Here is an 18,521-nt window from a genome sequence, read left to right as displayed (position 1 = left end):
GCACAGTGTTCTGCCAGACCCAAACAGCCGGGTTCCACAGGAGGAGGCCCTGATCTTCCTAAAGCTCAGTTCCACAGCTGCCTATGGTGTTTCTGCCTTTGCGTCCCCTGCAGATATCTTGCCTTTGCATGCTAGTTAATACTAGTGTACACACACACACACACACACACACACACACACACACACACACCTCTTACAAAAGCATGACTGGAGATACTTCCACAAACATACCCATGGAGCCAGCACCCAGGCTGAGAAATCAAACCCGAGTTTAACACCCTAGTACTCTGATTTCTACCTATTCCAGTTGGTTCCAAAAATAACTTTGAACTTGACCCCTGTTTTACTTCTTCTCATAGATGTCACTACATACCTGACAGAAACAATCTGAGGGAGGAAGGCTTTATTTTGACTTGTGGTCCAGGGGATATAGGCCATCATGATGGGAAGGTGTGGAGGCTGGGGCTCCATCTGTGGCAGATGCCTGTTCACCTCTCAGTGATAGACTGTGTTATAGAGAGACCTCGGTGGGACCTGCTGAGCCTTGGGCTTTTGGTTCTCCTCTGCCCGCTGGAACTCAATGCAAAAGGTTCCACACCTTCCTCCAAAAGTGTTACCAGCTGAGGACTGACTCTTTAAACCCTGAGCCTGTGAGGGAAGGGGGCTGGGACATTGTGAGTTAAACCATAACAGTTTCACTCCACACTGTCCTCAGTTACTTTGTTTCTTTATATAAATCAAACCCCACAGAGAGTTCTCTCTGGAGCCTAGCTTCTCTTCTCATAATGTACATAAGGCTGTGGTTAGATTACTCCCCTTCCCGCATAGTATTCTATCCACTGATTGATTTTATTTTAAATGTGAAGCTGGATACGTTGGTATATGCTTGTCATCTCAGCTCTGGAGGCTGAAGCAGGAGGATCAAGAATTCAAGACTATCCTCGGCTATATAGGCAGACCGTGTCTCAAAAACAATAAAACAATCAAAACAAGGAAGCCCACTGAGCAATGTTCACTTCAGGAGGCAGGGCAGAGTGAGTGTGCATGGTCCTTTATGGCCTTTGCTTAGGATACTGACAGCTCGCCAGCCTGTTGATCTGATTGGCACACAGCCCGAGTGTGGTATGAAGGGAGAGGATTTATGCAGCAGGCAGGCAGGTCTTTCAAAATGGGGACAAGACAAAACCATGGTGGAAATACCAGGCTACCTTTCTCCATTGGTGGGCCCCTCACCCATCAAGTATGTGCTCAGTGACCCCTTTGTACTCAGTTTCTAGTCTGGATCCCTCCCTTTGTTGCCCTGGGGTTAGATCTAAGAGTCTATTGACAGATGGGAAGAATTCCTTTAAAGCAGCGGCTCTCACCCTGTGGGTTGCCATCCCTTCGTGGGTCGAACAACCCTTTCACAGGGGTCTCTTAAGCTCATCCTACATATCAGATGTTTGCATTATGATTACAGTTATGAGGCAACAATGAAAATAATTTTATGGTTGAGGTCATCACAACATGAGGAACTATATTAAAGGGTTGCGTTAGGAAGGCTGAAAAGCATTGCTTTGAGCTCTTAGCCCTTCCCTCTTTTCCTCCCTTTCCCCATCCTCCCCTTCTTCCTCCTCTCCTTCCTCCTCCCCTTCCCTTCTCTCCTTTTTCCCTTTCCTCTTCCTAGGCTTCTCCTTCCTCCCCTCCCCCTTTCCCCCTTCCTCTTTCTCCCCTTCCTTTTTCTTCCCTTCCCCTTCCTCCCCTGCTTCCCCCCCCTCCCACCCCACCCCCCGCCTCACATGGGTTTACCCAGATCTTCAAATGGAATTACTTCATGTCTCTTTGTGCCACTCCTGGGCTCACTCCCCATTGCACAGCAGTTTTAGGGTCACCCCCAAACAGAGTTCCATGTCCCTGCCCCTCACTCACCTGCCACAAGGGCATGCATGTTGTTTCAGTTGGTGACCTTACGATGAGATCATTGTCAAAGTCCACAGTGGCATGAGGATCCCTCTTGGTATTAGCGTTCTCTGGTTCCAAACAAATAGGTGACTGGACGCTATCAGAGGGTCATTTCATGAGCAGTCTAGTGCTCTGTTGCTTACCTCTCCCTCATAATGTCTTCACGGGTTTCCTTTCTCAGAATGTCACACAGTGGCAGCCATACAATACATATGTTTCCTCAGTGACCATTTCCACTTAGAAATAATGTCCATTTTCCTCTTGTGTGTGGAGCCCATGTTTTATGTTGATAGTCATCCAGCAGATTGTAAATTGCCATCCAACCTTCATCCCGTGCTCTGTGTCAGCTTCTCTCTGGTTTGGAAGTTTAAAGCACTTCAGTGTTTTTGTTAGCACGGATCCCATTGTAGAGGACAGCTCTGCAAATCTGTCTGCTTGAGCCATTGTCCTTACGATTGCTTCCTTACAGTGGGTCTTACAGTGGATTCCTAGGTGGGAGATTTCTCTTGCAGAGAGCTGGTTTGTGGATTGTGGTCTCACCTCTGGAAACACTGTCCTCCACACGTCACACTCCAGCCCGTAACACGAGTGGCTTCTCCTCACTCTAGGTGATCTTCAACATCTTTAAGACTTTAAGGTTTTATATGTTTACTAATGGAGACATGACAGTGGAAGGGGCTGCCTAGTGCCAAGAAAGGGAGAGAGCTCTGATCAGTGAGTGATGTTTGCCGTGCGTGCCACACTGGAGAGGACAGGAGACAGATGCTCATCATGTCTGACACCCAGAGCCTGAGGGTTAGTAAATTTAACACTTTCCCATTGAGCATATTAACGTTTATCACTTATTTTACAAACCGTTCATGAGTTTTCTATTGAGCTGAACATGATTATAGATGGATGAGAAGTGTTTTTCTATTGGGTGTAGTAACTGCTATGAAGCTCTTAATCCAAATGCCAAAGGTACAGTCTAGGGCAGCACACATGATTGACAAATGATCCACCTCTGACCTGTATTCTCAGCCCAACTCCAAAATTTCACCATCCTCCCTTTAATGTGTATACTTTTTTTTTTTTTTTTTTTTTTTTTTTTTTTTTTTTTTTTTTTTTTTTTTTTGGTTTTTTGAGACAGGGTTTCTCTGTGTAGCCCTGGCTGTCCTGGAACTCACTTTGTAGACCAGGCTGGCCTCGAACTCAGAAATCCGCCTGCCTCTGCCTCCCAAGTGCTGGGATTAAAGGCGTGCGCCACCACCACCTGGCATACTTTTTTTTTTTTTAAAGACATGATCTTACTATGTTTCCTTGGCACTTTTAAATGACACTAACATTTAAATAACAATAAAAACAACTGTTAATAAAGTGATTATTATGGAATAAACATTGTGTGTGCAAACCTGACCTGCAAAACAGAAATGTGCAAATACTCAGTCCCTCTAAACAAACAGGGAAACCAAGACAAGTGGTCATTTGTCAAAGTTATTGAGCCTAGGTGTGGCCATGCTGGTATCATCGACAAAATGTGTGCTGGTGTAAGACTTCCATAAGTTTAGCCAATTGTAGTGGCTCCTGCCTTTAATCCCAGTACTTAGGAGGCAGAGGCAGATATGAGTTCAAGGCCAGCCTGATTTATGTAGTGAATTTTAGGACATACAGGACTGTGTACAGGGATCTTGTTTCAAAAATGGGAGGGGGCTTCCATGAATTCTGTAACATGTTTTAATAGATTTATCTCACTGTGATGCAGTCTAGTAATCCTGGCATGTGAGAGAAACAGGAGGATTGCGAGTTGCCAGACTCTATTTTGTTGTTGTTGAGACAAGGTCTCACTGTAGCTCTGACTGTCCTGGAACTCACTATGTAGACTAGGCTGGCCTAGAACTCACAGAGAGTTCTACTTCTGCCTCCCCAGTGCGGGGATTAGAGGTGGGGTCCATTGCACCTGTCTCAGATTCTTTTTTAAAAGTAGGTAAATAGATTTTTAAAAAAAAAAAATGCTTTACATGTCCTAAGAGCAGCTACCTGCATTTGCAGGCTCATCTTACAAGTAAATTCAAGGAATATTGATCATTCTCCCCATAGATAGTGCTTGCTGGACATATGAAATTACCTGTTCAGGGGCTAGAGAGATGCCTCAGGGGTTAGGAGCATTGGCTGCTCTTACACAGGCTCCAAATGTGGCTACCAGGACCCACATTGGGTGACCAACAGCTGCCTGCAACTCCAGTTCCAGGGAATTCAATGCTGTCTTCTGATCTCCATGGACACATGTACACATATCCAGGTGTGTGTGTACATATATACACACATGTGTGTGCATACACAAATAAAAATATAATTTTAAATTTAACTATTTCTTCTAACAATTCCCAAATGTCCTCACTCCCACTCCTGTGGTTTATTGATTAACACCATTAGTTGCTAGAGTGTGGATTGGGAGGTTGGATCAGGAGGATTGCCACAAGTCTGAAGCCAGTTTGCTTTACACAGCAGGCATCAGTTCAGCTAGACTACACAGTGAAACCCTGTCTTAAAAGAAAACGACTTCAAGAAGGGGAAACTGAGGCTTAGAGCATAGGCAGAAAATATCTCAAATTATGGCACAAACAAGACCAAGCACCCAAGACTCAGGATCTTCAGCCCAGGTCTATGTTTGACCTTAAGTCCTTTAGATATTTAGGGGGACACGAAGGGTGGATACCAGACAGAACTGCAAACTCTCAGGGGGCTAGGCTTAAGGGAAGCCAAGTGGGCACAGCCTCTTGATGCTCCAGTCCCCTGGCTGCCAGGCAATCTGGGGTCCTGGCTCTCGGCCAAGGGTGAAAATGAGCTGCAGGCCTCTGGCCACTCTCTATCCCTCCTCTTGGGTTTGCATCTCATCACTGAAGGTTCCACCAGGCTTAATCTCTGTGAGTGCAGACTCAGAGGAGCCAGGCTGGAGGGAGCAGTGCCAGCAGCTTGGAGTGCTTCATGAGGCTGCCCTCTACTTGGGCAAGGAGGCCAGAACAAATGCCTTTTAGAGCTTCACCTGGCCCGTGACTTCCTGTGCCTGCTGAGACTGATATGGAGAACCCAGTGAAGGTCACCAGCCCCAAGCGGAAGTTCACTTATTCACATCATATTCTGACGTATGTCCCTGTAAGCCTTCAATTGAAACAGGGTCTATTTCAGAGTAAAGGTTCCTGTGACCCACTTCAGGCTCTAAATGCACAGCACTTAGACAAGTGAGGCTTGGTCATGTCCTCTAGGCAGCTGGGCTTTTCTAAGAATGGAGAGGCTCGAGTAGACGTTAGGGATATGAGAGCAGGGGCACCTTTTTTTGTTTTACTGGGAAGCTCAGAACTGGTTGGATGTTCTATCAGTAACCATCTAACATCAGGTTATTATAATCTGTTGGGTGACACATGGAAGAGCACAGAAGACATAGGACATGCTTATCATCTCTGACACTCTGTATCCTAAGCATCCTACTTTATACAAGTTGATTAAATATTCCTATTCTGAAAATCCCAAATCCAACCTAAGTCAAAATCTGACATGTTCAACAAATGATCAAGTTTTGGAGCTTTGGGATTTGGTAAAGAGTATGCCAGCATCCTAGTGCTGGGACACTCCCAGGTCTGAAACACCTTTGGCCAAACATCTCAGACAAGAGTCATATTACCTGAGTGTGATTCTGTAAGAAAACGTGAAGAACCACATGCAAGCAAAAGCCACAGGCCTGTCTATTAGGAGATGGAGGTGCTGTCTGGTGACCATTTGTTTTGGACTGTCTGTATATCTCTTCTCCTAATTCCTAGTCATGTGTCTCTTTCCCTCCCCACTGAGTGCCCTCACCTCTGGTCAGCCAATGAAATACAGCCCTTATAAAGCGCTGGTACTTGGCTCTCCAAGTCCTCCCCGCAGTCTGTATCCCAATTCTCCTATAGGATGCCCTGGCAGTTATGATTATTTCTGGCCTACCCATGAAGACTCCTTAAGGCCTAAAACTCAACCTTTTGATGTGGCTGCTGATGCTGTCATCTTCAACGTTCATACTCCAGACCTCGAACAAAGCAGGGCCTAGAGATGACGGCACAGAGGCTCACACTGCACTTTCATGGGACTCACGTTCATTTCCCAGCATCCACACCAGGTGACTCACAACCACCTGCAATTCCAGCTGCAAGGGATATCACAGCCACTCTGGTCTCCATGAGCACCTCCACTCACATGGACAGACAGACAGACAGACAGACAGACACACACACACACACACACACACACGCATACATACACAATTTAAAATAAACCTAAATCAATAAAAAGCTTTAAAAACTATTCTAGATTTATTTATTTTTATTTTATGTGTATGAGTGCCTTGCCTTCATGTACGTCTGTGCACCTCTTGCATGCCTGGTGCCCAGAGGCCAGAAGAGGGCGCTGGATCCTCTGGAACTGGAGTTACAGATGGTTATGAGCCACGAAGTGCCAGGGATCAAACCTGGGTGGTTTAGAAGAGTAACAAGTGCTCTTAACTGCTAAGTTATCTCTTCAACCCCTGTAAAAAAAAAAGTTTAAAAAGAAAAGAAAATATCATGATGTCTTACGTGGGTTTGTGGGTTTGTGCTAGCCGTCCTAGGGTGCACATGAGCCTGTGAAGCAAAGGTTGGACATGCCCGGTGGAGGTAGTGTCTCGGAAGCTGAGTACTTTAGGACGTGCTGTAAGAATCGGGCTTCCAAATCTGTGATCTGATTCAGATGTGCCTGTCACTGCTCTAGCCTCTCAATCCCAGCCTTGTCTTTTTTCTTGACACCCACCTTACCCGGCCTTATGGGGAAGGAGAGTCAAACATTACTCATAAAGCTTTCTTTCTTTCTGAAGTCTCTCTTGGAGCTGAGTGTCTGTGGAGCCAGTGGGACACAGAAGACACGGTGCATTTTTTTGACCTGGGTCATTTGGTCATCAGTTCATTTGGTAGATGTGAGTTCTGCTGGGGTGAGATGGGCCTGAGACCAGGGTGAGACACAGCAGATGCTCAGATGCAGAACTGAAGGAAGTCCACTCCCATGCCTCACAGACTCCTTGGGAATGGAGGCCCCATCAAGCTCATGCTCTGGTCCGTGCATGCTTTCCACATGTTTCCTAGCGCCTGTTACAGATGCTGGGAAGTCAGTGGTAGGCCAGAGAGCCTGGAAAAGCCATTTGTCCTGCCCTCGGGGAGTTTACAGTTGCATGCTGGCTAAAGGCCATTACACATAAAGCAGGTCTGAAACACTATGGCCAAGACTAGTAGAGGCATTGTGGTGGGGGTGAGGTGGGGTCAGTGAGGAACACAGAAGGGGAGCACTGCAAAATGATACTAAGCTCTGTGCTCCCAGAAAGCCAGCGTTTGACTTAAAAAGAGAGACCGAACCTAGTGGAGACCATTCTAGGCTGCCCTTGGTGATGCTACTTGGCTATGTTCCTGGTCAACTTTCTTTTTCTGTTTCTTATTTTTATTCATTTTACTTCATCTATCTATCTATCTATCTATCTATCTATCTATCTATCTATCTATCTGTTTTTGAGTCAGAGTCTCACTATGTAATTCTGGCTGCCCTGAAACTCACTATGTACTCCAGGTTGGCTTCGAACTCATGGAGATCTGCTTGCCTCTGCCTCCGGAGCCCTGGAATTAAAGGTGGGCACCACTATGGGTGGCTCCTGAGCAGCTTTCTATCCTGGGGTTGTAGCCTCTTCCACATTATGGCTGTCCCTGTCACCCCCCACATCTGATGGAATCTGTCATTAGCCACATTTTGTTGGAAGGAGAGTGGACTCCTGCAAGTTGTCCTCTGACCTCTACACCTGTTCATGACCCCCTCCACATTAGATAGATTTACTGAGAGAAATGAAAGTGTAGAGAAGTCAGACCGCCTTCATTATCAGTCAGCTTGCCAGCCATGGCCAAGTAACAGGCCACAAGGCTTTAGCCTCCCAGTTCTGAAGGTTAAGAGGTCAAAGGTCAAGGTGCACTCAGTCAGATAAGGGCTCTCCACATTGCAGATAGGACTTTTCTACTGTATTCTCACAGAATATAGCAGAGAGACCTGTGTCACCTTCCCTTAAGAGGTTACCAGCGGGGGAGTGGTGGCACACGGCTTTAATCCCAGCACTTGGGAGGCAGAGGCAGGTGGATTTCTGAGTTCGAGGCTAGCCTGGTCTACGGAGTTAGTTCCAGGACAGCCAGGGCTACACAGGGAAACCCTGTCTCGAAAAAACCAAAAACAAAAACAAAAACAAAAAACAAAAACAAACAAACAAACAAACAAAGAGGTTACCTGACCCTGAACACCATATCTAGTTTTTGCCTCCTCTCCAAATAGTCCCATTGGGATGTAGGGCCTGAATGTAGGGGAGCGTCAAGGGTTCAGCCCCTAACACCTGCTCCATGGTTGCACAGCTTGTCATTGAGACTTGAACTCTCAGAGTGCAGGCTGTTCCTAGACGCAGTGCTTGTGGGACTCCTGCCCTTGCAACTGCATTCCAGTCAGCCTGCGTGACCTTGGGCCAGTCCCTTCTCAGACTTCAGCCCTCTGCACCCCCTTTCTCCGCGGGTGGCTGGGGAGCCATCGCCCGGGCCGGGAGGTGGAGCAAAACGCGGCGCTCGCACCCGGGGCGGTGCAGGTGGGGCTGGGCGCGGGCTGCGGTGGCCGAGGTGGGTGTCGGCGGCGGCGCTGCGGAGGCGGCTGCTGGCTGCGCGCGACCGTCCGCGCGTGAACCCGGGGCTGTCCCCTCGGCGGCCGTCCCCCAACCCCCGCCACTCGTGTCCTGCGAGCCCCGCGCCCCTCCTGGCCGCCAGCCAACTGCGTGCCCCCGGGGCCGGCAAGAAGCCACATGCCCCCGCAAGGAATGCCGGGCTGCCGGGCGGGCGGGGGGCGGGCCGGGCCGCGGCGCCCCGCCGCGAAGGTGGGTGACTGCCGGGGCGCCGCCCCCGTGCACACTTTCCCCGCGGGCCACACACGCGGTCGAATGGCGGCCCCGGGGCTGGGGGCAGGGCGCCCTGTCCCCTGCGATCCCCTCTGCGCGCCCCCCGCGTCCCGGCTCGCAGGAGGGGCAGGCCGTGCAGCAACCCCACGCCTCCCGCCGCCGCGGGCTTTGGGGCCCCCAGTGGGGAGCAGGGGGCTGGTGAGCCGAGGAGCAGGGGTGTGGCCAGCGGGGGCCCCGGGGAGTGAGTCACACACACACTCTGCTTGCCCAGTCCCGGGGCCCAGCACGGTCCCAAGGCCGAGCTACTGCACAGCCCTCTGAAGAAGAGTGTCCCGGGTCTGGCATGAGGACCGTGGGGAGGGGCTGCAGCCAGGTTCTGTGGTCAGGGCGGTAAGCATGCTCTGGGGACACTCCCCCCTGGAGAGAGAGGTGGGCTTGGAGTCAGGGCAGGGCTAGCCCTGGCTGGCACACAACCAGCTCTCCAGCCCCGCCTGTACCTGCTGTGAGCTGCCCAAGGGGCCTGGCTTCTTCCTCCTGGCAGCCCCTCGCTTGGGGCCTCACAGCCAGCCATGCAGAGCTCATTTCAGCTTTCCACTCCCTCGGGCCCAGTTGGATTTGTGGAGTCCCCTTCCTGCCCACTTTGGCAGTTTGTCAGGTTCTTGGGGGTTCCTTGTGTCCTTTGGACTTAGTGTCCAGGCTGTGCTTCTCAGGCCTGCCTCCTGGCCTGAGCTGCCCCTGGGCCTTGACCCCATGAGGCTGGTGGCTCCAGTCGTCCCCAGGACCAGCCCGGGATAGAAATGGCATTTCCTCTTGGCCTGGCTACAGCTGTTTTTGTTGTCTGAGTTCTCAAGCGCTTCCTCTGGGGATGGCAGGGAGGGTAACCAGACTCCTAGGGACCCCTGCTCTCTCTCCCAGCCACTCACCCCTCTTCCTCTGTCTCTTTCATCTTCTTCCTGTGCTGGTCCCGCCTCCCTTGCCTGTCCCCAGGACAGAATGACTGAGAACATGAAGGAGTGCTTGGCCCACACCAAGGCGGCTGTAGGGGACATGGTGACAGTAGTGAAGACAGAGGTCTGCTCACCACTCCGGGACCAGGAGTATGGCCAGCCCTGGTGAGGCCCCTGGGTGGTGACTTGAGGAGGGGAGGTGGGTGGCTGTGCTGGGTTGGTTGGGGACCCAGGGGATGTTCTTTCTTGATGCCAGCCTTCCTTGCTGGACAGCTTCTGGGGTCAGAGGTGAGCAGGCACTAGATGGAGGGCAGAGTTTCTCAGGGCCCAGCTCTCAGGAATTCCCGCACTCCACTGCTCCTACAGTGAACAGCCAGCCTGTTGGAGTTCTTTGCCCATCTGCAACTCTCTGCCTCCTGGACAGGTGTCCAGTCTGTCTTCCCCTTGGGTTGTCTCTGTTGGGTTCTTCGCTTTTTTTTTTTTTTTTTTTTTTTTTTGTGGGCCCTTGCCCTGACCAGCTCTAGGAGACTGGAGCCATCTTCCATGGAAGTTGAACCCAAGAAACTGAAGGGAAAGCGTGACCTCATCGTGACCAAAAGCTTCCAGCAAGTGGACTTCTGGTGTAAGTGGAGCTGAAGTTCTGGGTGACTCCTCCCTTCACCCCATATCCCGTCCACCCCCCGGATTATTATGGCAGAGTTGTGCTGAGCGACATTCACGTGGGGCACACCAGGATGCAGCAGCCTGCCTTGGGTCTTAGAGTCCACACAGATGACCCCAAACCCATTTTTTAAAATAGCTTGAGACAGAAGCCTTGACATTTGTAGCATGTCTTCCAGTCCTCCAGGGAGTATCATGGATTATTGCTTCTGATGGACCTGGGACTGCAGCTGGCTGGGTAGATCTAGGATTGTTAGTTTGAGCCACATGCAGTGTGTTTTCTACTGCTCCAAGTGACCCTCAGTGGCCCCCAGTTGTTTTTCCAGCCAGTAACATGGGGTCTTATATCCTACCTCTACTGAACTTTCCCTTTTCCTTACGTTCTTCCAGTCTGTGAGTCCTGCCAAGAGTACTTTGTGGATGAATGTCCGAACCACGGTCCCCCTGTGTTTGTGTCTGACACGCCAGTGCCTGTGGGCATCCCAGATCGGGCAGCCCTCACCATTCCGCAGGGCATGGAGGTGGTAAAGGAAGCTGGTGGGGAGAGCGACGTGCGATGTATAAACGAGGTTGTCCCCAAGGGCCACATCTTTGGCCCCTATGAGGGGCAGATCTCTACCCAGGACAAGTCAGCTGGCTTCTTCTCATGGCTGGTAAGTGTCCCTTGTACCATTCATTCCCTGGGAGAGGTTGACATGGGACTCAGAGGGAAACAGTCAGGTGATAATTTATGTCTGCACAAGTGCTTTTCTGTGGCTACCTATGGACATGTGGATGGTGGGTCTTGCTACCCTCTTGTCCAGCCATGTGTCTTTTGTCCTTTGGTGTCCAAAAGCCATATAAGGAATCCCACCTCAGCAGCAGGCAGGTGAGTTATCACCAGATAGTACTTAAGGCTGATTTTCCCAAGTATCCTTGTGTGTGCCTGTGCACGTGGGTGGGTGTGCATGTGGCTGTCCATTCAGTAGTATTTACAAAGACCTCAGCCAACCCATCTTCCAAAATGGAAGACCTGTCGCTTGGGGCTGCAGGGCCATAGAACCTGATATTCTGCTCAGAAAATAGGCATGCCAGGTAATGGAAGGAAGGCCTTCCTCAAGACAGGCACAGTTCCTGTTGTTGAGAGCAAATGGTCTCTTGGGAAGACAAGCATTGAACAAGTAGGTACATGTGATTGTTGCCACCAGAGGGGGGGGGGCACTGATACTCTGGAACATTGTGTTTGTGGTACCTGGAGCCTACACTGGAAATGTCAGCAAGCTTTACTGTTTACAGTCTAATGGCCTTGAATGTATCACTTTCTTCTCTGGGCCTGTTTTGTGACACAGGCTAATAAGAGCTGCTGGTGAAGATGACTCCAGGTGGCCTTGCACATTCTTGGGAATGTGATTTCTAAGTCACTAAAACATTTATCATTACTTGATGCTACTGCTGTTGGCCTGGCTGAAGGCTGGGTTCCTGCAGAATAAAAACTGAAGAATGAGATGCAGCTGGTCTTGGAAGGGGACAGAACCTCATTCCATGTAGACAGGAGAGATGGGGAAGAAGTCGGCCGTGGTGGCAGTGGAGATCAGCAGAGAGGATGGCAGGGGCTGTATGTGATAAACTTCCCAAGCCCAAGGACTCAGGAAAACTGGTGATGTGGCCAAGCAGAAGTGTGGCTGGTTCAGGTTGTGGCACAGAAAGTCTTGATCTCAGGGAGGAAGTTGGAGAGAAGGCTCATGTCAGATGAGCATGGTGATGGCTTGAACTGAGGTCTGGAGGTGGGCAGCTCTGAGAGGTTCAGGAGGGAGAGTTCTGAGGCTGGTGGGACAGCTAGGGTGCTAAAGTGAGGAGCAGGGGCTTTCAAAACCACAGGGAGGGATTCCTAGGACTGCTCATGAGGAAGAGGTGGACAGTGGGCGGGGCATAGGGTAGTGAAGCAGAGCAGCAGGACCATTCATACCATATGGACGCCTCTCTCTGAGCATCTCCTGGTGCCAGGCCCAGGGGCAGGGCAGGTCATGTGTAAATCCTACCTTCATGGGCAGGCGATGGAGCTAACCAAAGAATAATGAAAATGCACATAAAACTACAGGCAGGTGTTGATGAGGTAAAAAGTTAGGAGAAAATGAAGAGCCAGGGGGTCCACGTGGGCAGAGGACAGAAGAGGCCTCCAGATGCTGAGCTGCGGTTGAAGGAAGAACATGGTTACCTGTACGTTCAGGGGTTTCCACAGTAACACAACTTATAGACTGAATCTCTCTCAGTCTCTCTCAGTCTCTCTCTCTCTCTCTTTTCTCTCTTTCTCCATCCATTGATCCATCACTCTCTCTCTCTATCTCTCTCTCTATCTCTCTATCTCTCTATCTATCTATCTATCTATCTATCTACATGTATACAATCTATATCTGTATCTATATCTATATCTATCTATCTATCTATCTATCTATCTATCTATCTATCTATATACATATATGATTGATTTATTAGAATGGTCTAACTAATCCCACAATGGCAGTTCATGAGGCTGGATGTTTCAGCTGGTCTTCAGTATACACCAGAATCTTGAAGTAGCAGGCTCCAACATCAGTGAAGGAATGAACTTGCTAACAAGGTGAGGGCAAGCAGACAAAGAACAAAATCTTTCTTCTTCCATGTCCTTATATAGGCTTCTGGCCCAGATTAGAGAGGCATGTCTTCCCACCTTAAAGATCTGATGAAAAGTGGATCCTTCACAGAAGTTTCCCTCAATTTTGGGGTTTCACTTAATTCCAGATGTGGTCAAGTTGACAATTAAGAATAACCATCACGTCACAAAAGCACACATTGGTGAGGGGTATCAAATGGGTAGACCTCATGAGCAGAGGGCCTGTAGCAGGAAGGGACCCACAGCATGTCTGAACAGCAAATATGGGACTGGAGAAGGCATGGAGGTGTACCAGATAGGGCCTTGTGCAGACTTTACTCTGTGAAGGATGGTGGGAAGTTTCCAGGTTGTTTCAAATAATGATGGATGATTGACCAGATAACTAGTTTGTTTGTTTCTTTATTTGTTTTGCTGTGCGTATATGTGTTCAGGGTAGTGATAGAGTGTGTGTGTGTGTGTGTGTGTGTCTGTGTGTGTCTGTCTGTCTCTGTGTGTGTGTACTTGTTTTTATGTGTGTGCCTATGTGGAGGACAGAGGTGTCCAGTGTCTTCCTTAATTATTTTCCACCGTATATTTGAGACAGGCTTTCTCTCTAAACCTGGAGCTCACCAATTTAGCTAGACTGGTTGGCCAGTTAATCTCCAGGGATCCTCCCACCTCCCCAGCACTGAAATTATAGGTGCATGCCACAGCATTGGATTTTTACCTGGGTCCTGGGGAATCAGCTCAATTCTTCATGATTACACAGCAAACACTATCCACTGAGCCATGTTCCCCAGCCCCACAACAATGTATTGAAAGGACAACATTGGCTGCAGCCTACAGAACTGACTGGGGCAGAGATGTGGCGTTGGTTACAGAGCAGGTAGAGAGTCAGTGTAATTCCAGACCTTCAATGGAGGTGGCGTGGGTGGAGGCAGGGATAGAGACATGGAGACTGAAGGATCGACTTGAGGACTCGATGGGGGATGAAGGCCAGTCAGGCTGCGGTGGCTTCAGTAAGAGAGCCAAGTATCAAGGCGGGCTTAGGTCCTTCCTGCCTCCCACCAAGCACTTCTGAAGTGAAGACTGCCAGATGGAGAGCAGTTTGAGAATGACTGGGACTCCCATGTTGGTCTTGTTGAATGGTGACGTCAGCAGGCAGGTGGATGTACAGTTGTGGCACAGGCAGCGGGAGTATAGAGATGTGATTTACGTCTGTAGTGGAAGTGCATGGGGCCCAGCCTCAGTGTCAAGGGACTTCAACAGTTAACAGTCCAGAAGGAAGCATGGACGAGAGCTGTACTGGAGGAAAGATGGCCAGGCGACTGACCTGCCTACATAGCAAGAAGAGAGGTCTACAAAGGCTGCAGGCCAGTGGCCACTGGTGTCTCATGCTGCTGGAAAGCCCAGGATGACAGGGCTCAGAAGTGTCTATTGATCTTGTACCCACAAAAGCATTGTGACATCAGAGGAATGGTAGGTCTCAACCTGGGATCTTGGACCCATATGGTCTTTGGCCATATTGACAGCTCAGGGTGGGAGCATGCTACTGGTACCTCAAGGCAGAGGCCGGGGCCAGTGCTAAGTGGTTTGTACTGCCTAGGACTATGATCCACAACAAAGGCTTATCAGTAGCCCCCTGCGGGAGAGTGCGGGAGCTGGGCACCTGATTAGCATAGAGTTGGCTTGTAGAACAACTTCTCAGAAATTTGGCTAGAGCTCAGAAGTGGAAAAGAGAGATAAGAGGAGTGGATGGTGATCGAGGGTCAGGGGAGCTGGTACTGGAAAGAAAACACTCTTAGGGCCAGCAGAGGAGTGCCTTGGAAAGAAACAGGAGGATGAGGTGAGAACACCATCCATACATGTGTTTGTAGCATTTCTGAAGGTTCTTCAGAAGCTGCTGAGTATGGAAAGGCATGGGACCGCACATTTTCCATCACCTAAGGGACAGCCCAGGGTAGGTGGGTGTGGTAGACTAATTAATGGCTCTTTGAAGATTACTAGTTTTCATTGCCAAGTTGGCAAGATCTGGAGTCACCTAGGAGACCAGCTTCCTGGTGGTTATTGAGCCTGTGGGGGGATTCTCTTGATAGATTGGTTGATTGATGTGGGGAGACCCATCAGGGTGGTGGCATTCCCTAGGCAGGGATACTGGACCTTATAAAATGGAGTGAGGTGAGCATAGTTGTTCATCTCTCTTTGCTTCTGGATTGCAGATGCAATGCAACCAGCTGCCCAGACTTCCTGCCCTGTGTGACTTCCCCATTATGATAGACTCTGGGATTGTGAGCCGAATGACCCTTTCTTTCTTAAGTTGTGTTTGTTAATATTTTATGACAGGAATGAAATTAAGATAGACCCTATAGTGTCCTCATTCTTGTCCTCAGAACTGGCAACTGTTGCTGGGCGGTGATGGCGCACGCCTTTAATCCCAGCACTTGGGAGGCAGAGGCAGGTGGATTTCTGAGTTCGAGGCCAGCTTGGTCTACAGAGTGAGTTCCAGGACAGCCAGGGCTACACAGAGAAACCCTGTCTAGAAAAACAAACAAAAAACAAACAAACAAACAACCAAAAAAAGAACTGGCGACTGTCTTTCAGTGGCAGAAGGTACTAGCATCTGTGGTTACAGTGAATATCTTTAGTCAGGGAGATGATCTTAGGTTTCTGTCTGGGTTCAAGGTAATTACTAAATTCTTCCATAGAGGAAGACAAGAGCGTTGGAGTCAAATTGGATGTGGGGAAAATGGTTTCTGTTGACCTCCCAGAAATGGAAGGGACTGGGAAGTGTTAGGTGTCAAACCTGGGACAAACAGCTAACCAAGGGGCCTATTAATGTATCAGAGTGGACTCTGGCTGCTAGTCTCCCTCAGACTCTACCTGCTGCAGGGTCCTCCTGGCTGGCATACCTCCCCCACCCCATCTTCCCACTCCTAAACTCTCTAGCCCAGGGGCTGAGCTAAGCCCCCTTCCCCAGCTTCTCTTCTCTATATAACAGCCATTTTAGATAAGTGATCCTTTTGGTCTCTGGGCTCTTGGCTTCTGGTTCTTCTCTCTTCTTCTCTGGCTCTCTCCCCCCCATCCTTTCTTATATCTAGCTTCAGTCTGGACCCTTCAAGATGTCTTTGCCTGTGCTCTCCCTTATATGTATAATAAAAACCTTCAGACCCTTAGGAGCAGCCATGTCCTCTTTGGTCTTCTCATTCAGGAGGCAGGGATGCTGGCTCCCTATAGATGTGACAAGACAAGGTTCTTGATTGGAAGAGTTCTGACTTGCAGGATTGTAAAAGAATACATTGGTTTTGTATTGGAGAGAGAGAGAGAGAGAAAGAGAGAGAGAGAGAGAGAGAGAGAGAGAGAGAGAGTTAGAGAGAGTCTGTATATCTGTAGTATGTGTGTGTTTCTTTGTGTGTATATCTGTATGTATGTGTGTGTCTCCACATATGTCAAAGATGGCTGTTTGGACCTCAGTGGGGAGCAGCTTGGCCTACTCAGATGATAAATAAGAAAGGAAAGAAAAGACCTGGATCGTGATGCTGATTTGGGGCCAGAATCTGGAAACCCTGCATTATAAATGAACTACACTCATTGGTCAAACCCTGTTTCCAAGCTTTCCTGATTACTGTCTTTTCCTTACTCTTTTTTTCCTGGTTTCAGAAGCCTGGCCCCATCCAAAAAGACATGTTTGAAGTTACAGAGATGGTTCTGTCACTAAATGCTTGCTGTACAGACATAAGGACTGGGGGAAAGGGAGTCCGGCGACAGAGTCTCAGGGCGTCCGGCATCAGGGCTTCCCGTGCCGCACATTCACGAAGCTGTTGGTGGGCAGGCCGGCGGCTGCATCGGCAAGGTTCCAGGGTTCCAAAAGCTGAGAATCTGGCGGAGAGACCATGGACACGTGGAGTCCGGTTTTCCAAAGCTTTTATTGTTCATGACATGGTGAATGGGCGCAACTGGTACGCGCTTCCCCCGCCAAAAGCCAGGGGAGACCAGTCTTATAGGGAAGGTAGAAAGGGGAGGGAATAACTTAATTAGCTACGCCCCTGGCCTTTTGATAATTCATTAATATTTAAATCTCTGGAGGTGGAGACTTGTTAGTCACACCCTCTACCTGTCCTATGTGACTGAAGGTAACAGGTTAAATGGAGTTACCTCGTCCAAGGCCCAACAAAGGACCTGAGTTTGAGACCTAGCACTCATGTGGAAAAGCATGCTGAGGTGGCTAGCTCTTACAGCCTCAGCAGTGGGGAGGTGGAGGCCTGCAAATCCCTGTATCTCCCTGGTCAGCCACTCTAGCCAAATGAGTGAGCTCTGGGCCAGAGAGGAACCCTGCTTAAAAAAAAACAAAAAAAAAAACAAAAAAAAAAAAAGTAAAGTAGTCTTGGGGAAAGACACCTGCTGTTGACCTCTCTGGCTTTCAAAACTACACACACACACACACACACTCACACAAGGTTTGTGCACAACAGTTCAATGATATGTGCACATGGCACTCTAGTGGTAATAGGGCCTGATCATAGTAAACACAACCAACCCATAGTGTTTATTGAGCCAAATAACACCTGGCCAGGGGTGGACTCCCCACTAACAGCATTGTTCCTCCAATTCTACCTTGTTCTTCCTGTAACACAATGTGTTGTCATTCTGCTGGGGGATGATGGGGAGGGGAGAAATGGGCCATTGCATAGTAAACTAAGCAGCTAGGCAGAACTACACTAGGCTTTAGGCCTGTTGCCATCTGGCTGCAGAACCTGCCTCCTCTCACCTCTTGGCCCTCCCCACCTCCCTTCCTCCTGTGCTTTTCCTTCCTGCTTCCCTGATGGATCTTTTCTCCTCCTTACTGCCCAGCATCAGTTCCCTCTCTGATTCTATTCAAGCTGGAGGAGAGCTGGTCCCACTGTGTGCTGAGTGTGAGTGCCTGGGTTCACAGGGACAGAAGGCCTGACTGCCCTGGCATGAGTTGTGAGCTCAGTTCTGGCTGCTTAGACAAGATACGCCCCTTTCTCTGCTCTCTCAGCCCAATGGAATTTATCATGCAGTAAATCACGGATCAAAGTCTCTCAGCCCCACCTCCCCCCACACACACCTCCCCACCAGATGCTTCGGGCTAGGACAGTACCGCAGGCACAAGGTGCTTAGAGCCTCTGTGTAACCCCGTGGTTTGGAAAAGAGGCAGAAGAAAGAGGAGCCAGCAAAGGTTTCTATTTTAAGTTTTTCATGTAGTCCATGTTTTGTTCCAGAGAGGATTTAGGGCAGCCTGGCAAGGTGTGTAAAACAGACCTCAGTGGGGTATTACAGCTGAGAGAGAAGAAAAGCAAGTCTAGAGTCTTAAGATGGTGCCAGGAGTTGGCAGCCTAGGTCTGCTATCTCAGGGGGGTCAGGGAAGCACAGAACCTCAGGCTTGTCCTGAGTGAGGGGA

General features: G+C 49.4%; 1 protein-coding gene across 6 annotated transcripts in view; it reads left to right on the top strand.

Annotated features, from left to right (window-relative positions):
- Positions 1 to 18,521, top strand: part of Prdm11 (PR/SET domain 11) — a 79,271-nt gene that overhangs the window by 22,088 nt on the left and 38,662 nt on the right. For 3 of the 6 annotated variants that reach the window (XM_076929305.1, XM_034495367.2, XM_076929309.1), the window contains exons 2-4: positions 9,875 to 9,999; positions 10,353 to 10,456; positions 10,885 to 11,147. In XM_076929305.1, the coding sequence (XP_076785420.1) occupies positions 9,875 to 9,999; positions 10,353 to 10,456; positions 10,885 to 11,147 (492 nt within the window). Of the gene's footprint in view, positions 1 to 8,577; positions 8,867 to 8,978; positions 9,278 to 9,874; positions 10,000 to 10,352; positions 10,457 to 10,884; positions 11,148 to 18,521 lie in introns of those variants that run through there. The other 3 variants (XM_076929306.1, XM_034495366.2, XM_076929307.1) reach the window with 3 other exon arrangements.

This window comes from Arvicanthis niloticus, chromosome 2 (assembly GCF_011762505.2).
Source record: "Arvicanthis niloticus isolate mArvNil1 chromosome 2, mArvNil1.pat.X, whole genome shotgun sequence".
In the NCBI taxonomy this organism is placed as follows: Eukaryota; Metazoa; Chordata; class Mammalia; order Rodentia; family Muridae; genus Arvicanthis; species Arvicanthis niloticus.
The sequence above is the reverse complement of the archived record's forward strand: the minus strand, read 5'-3'. Positions and strand labels throughout refer to the sequence as shown.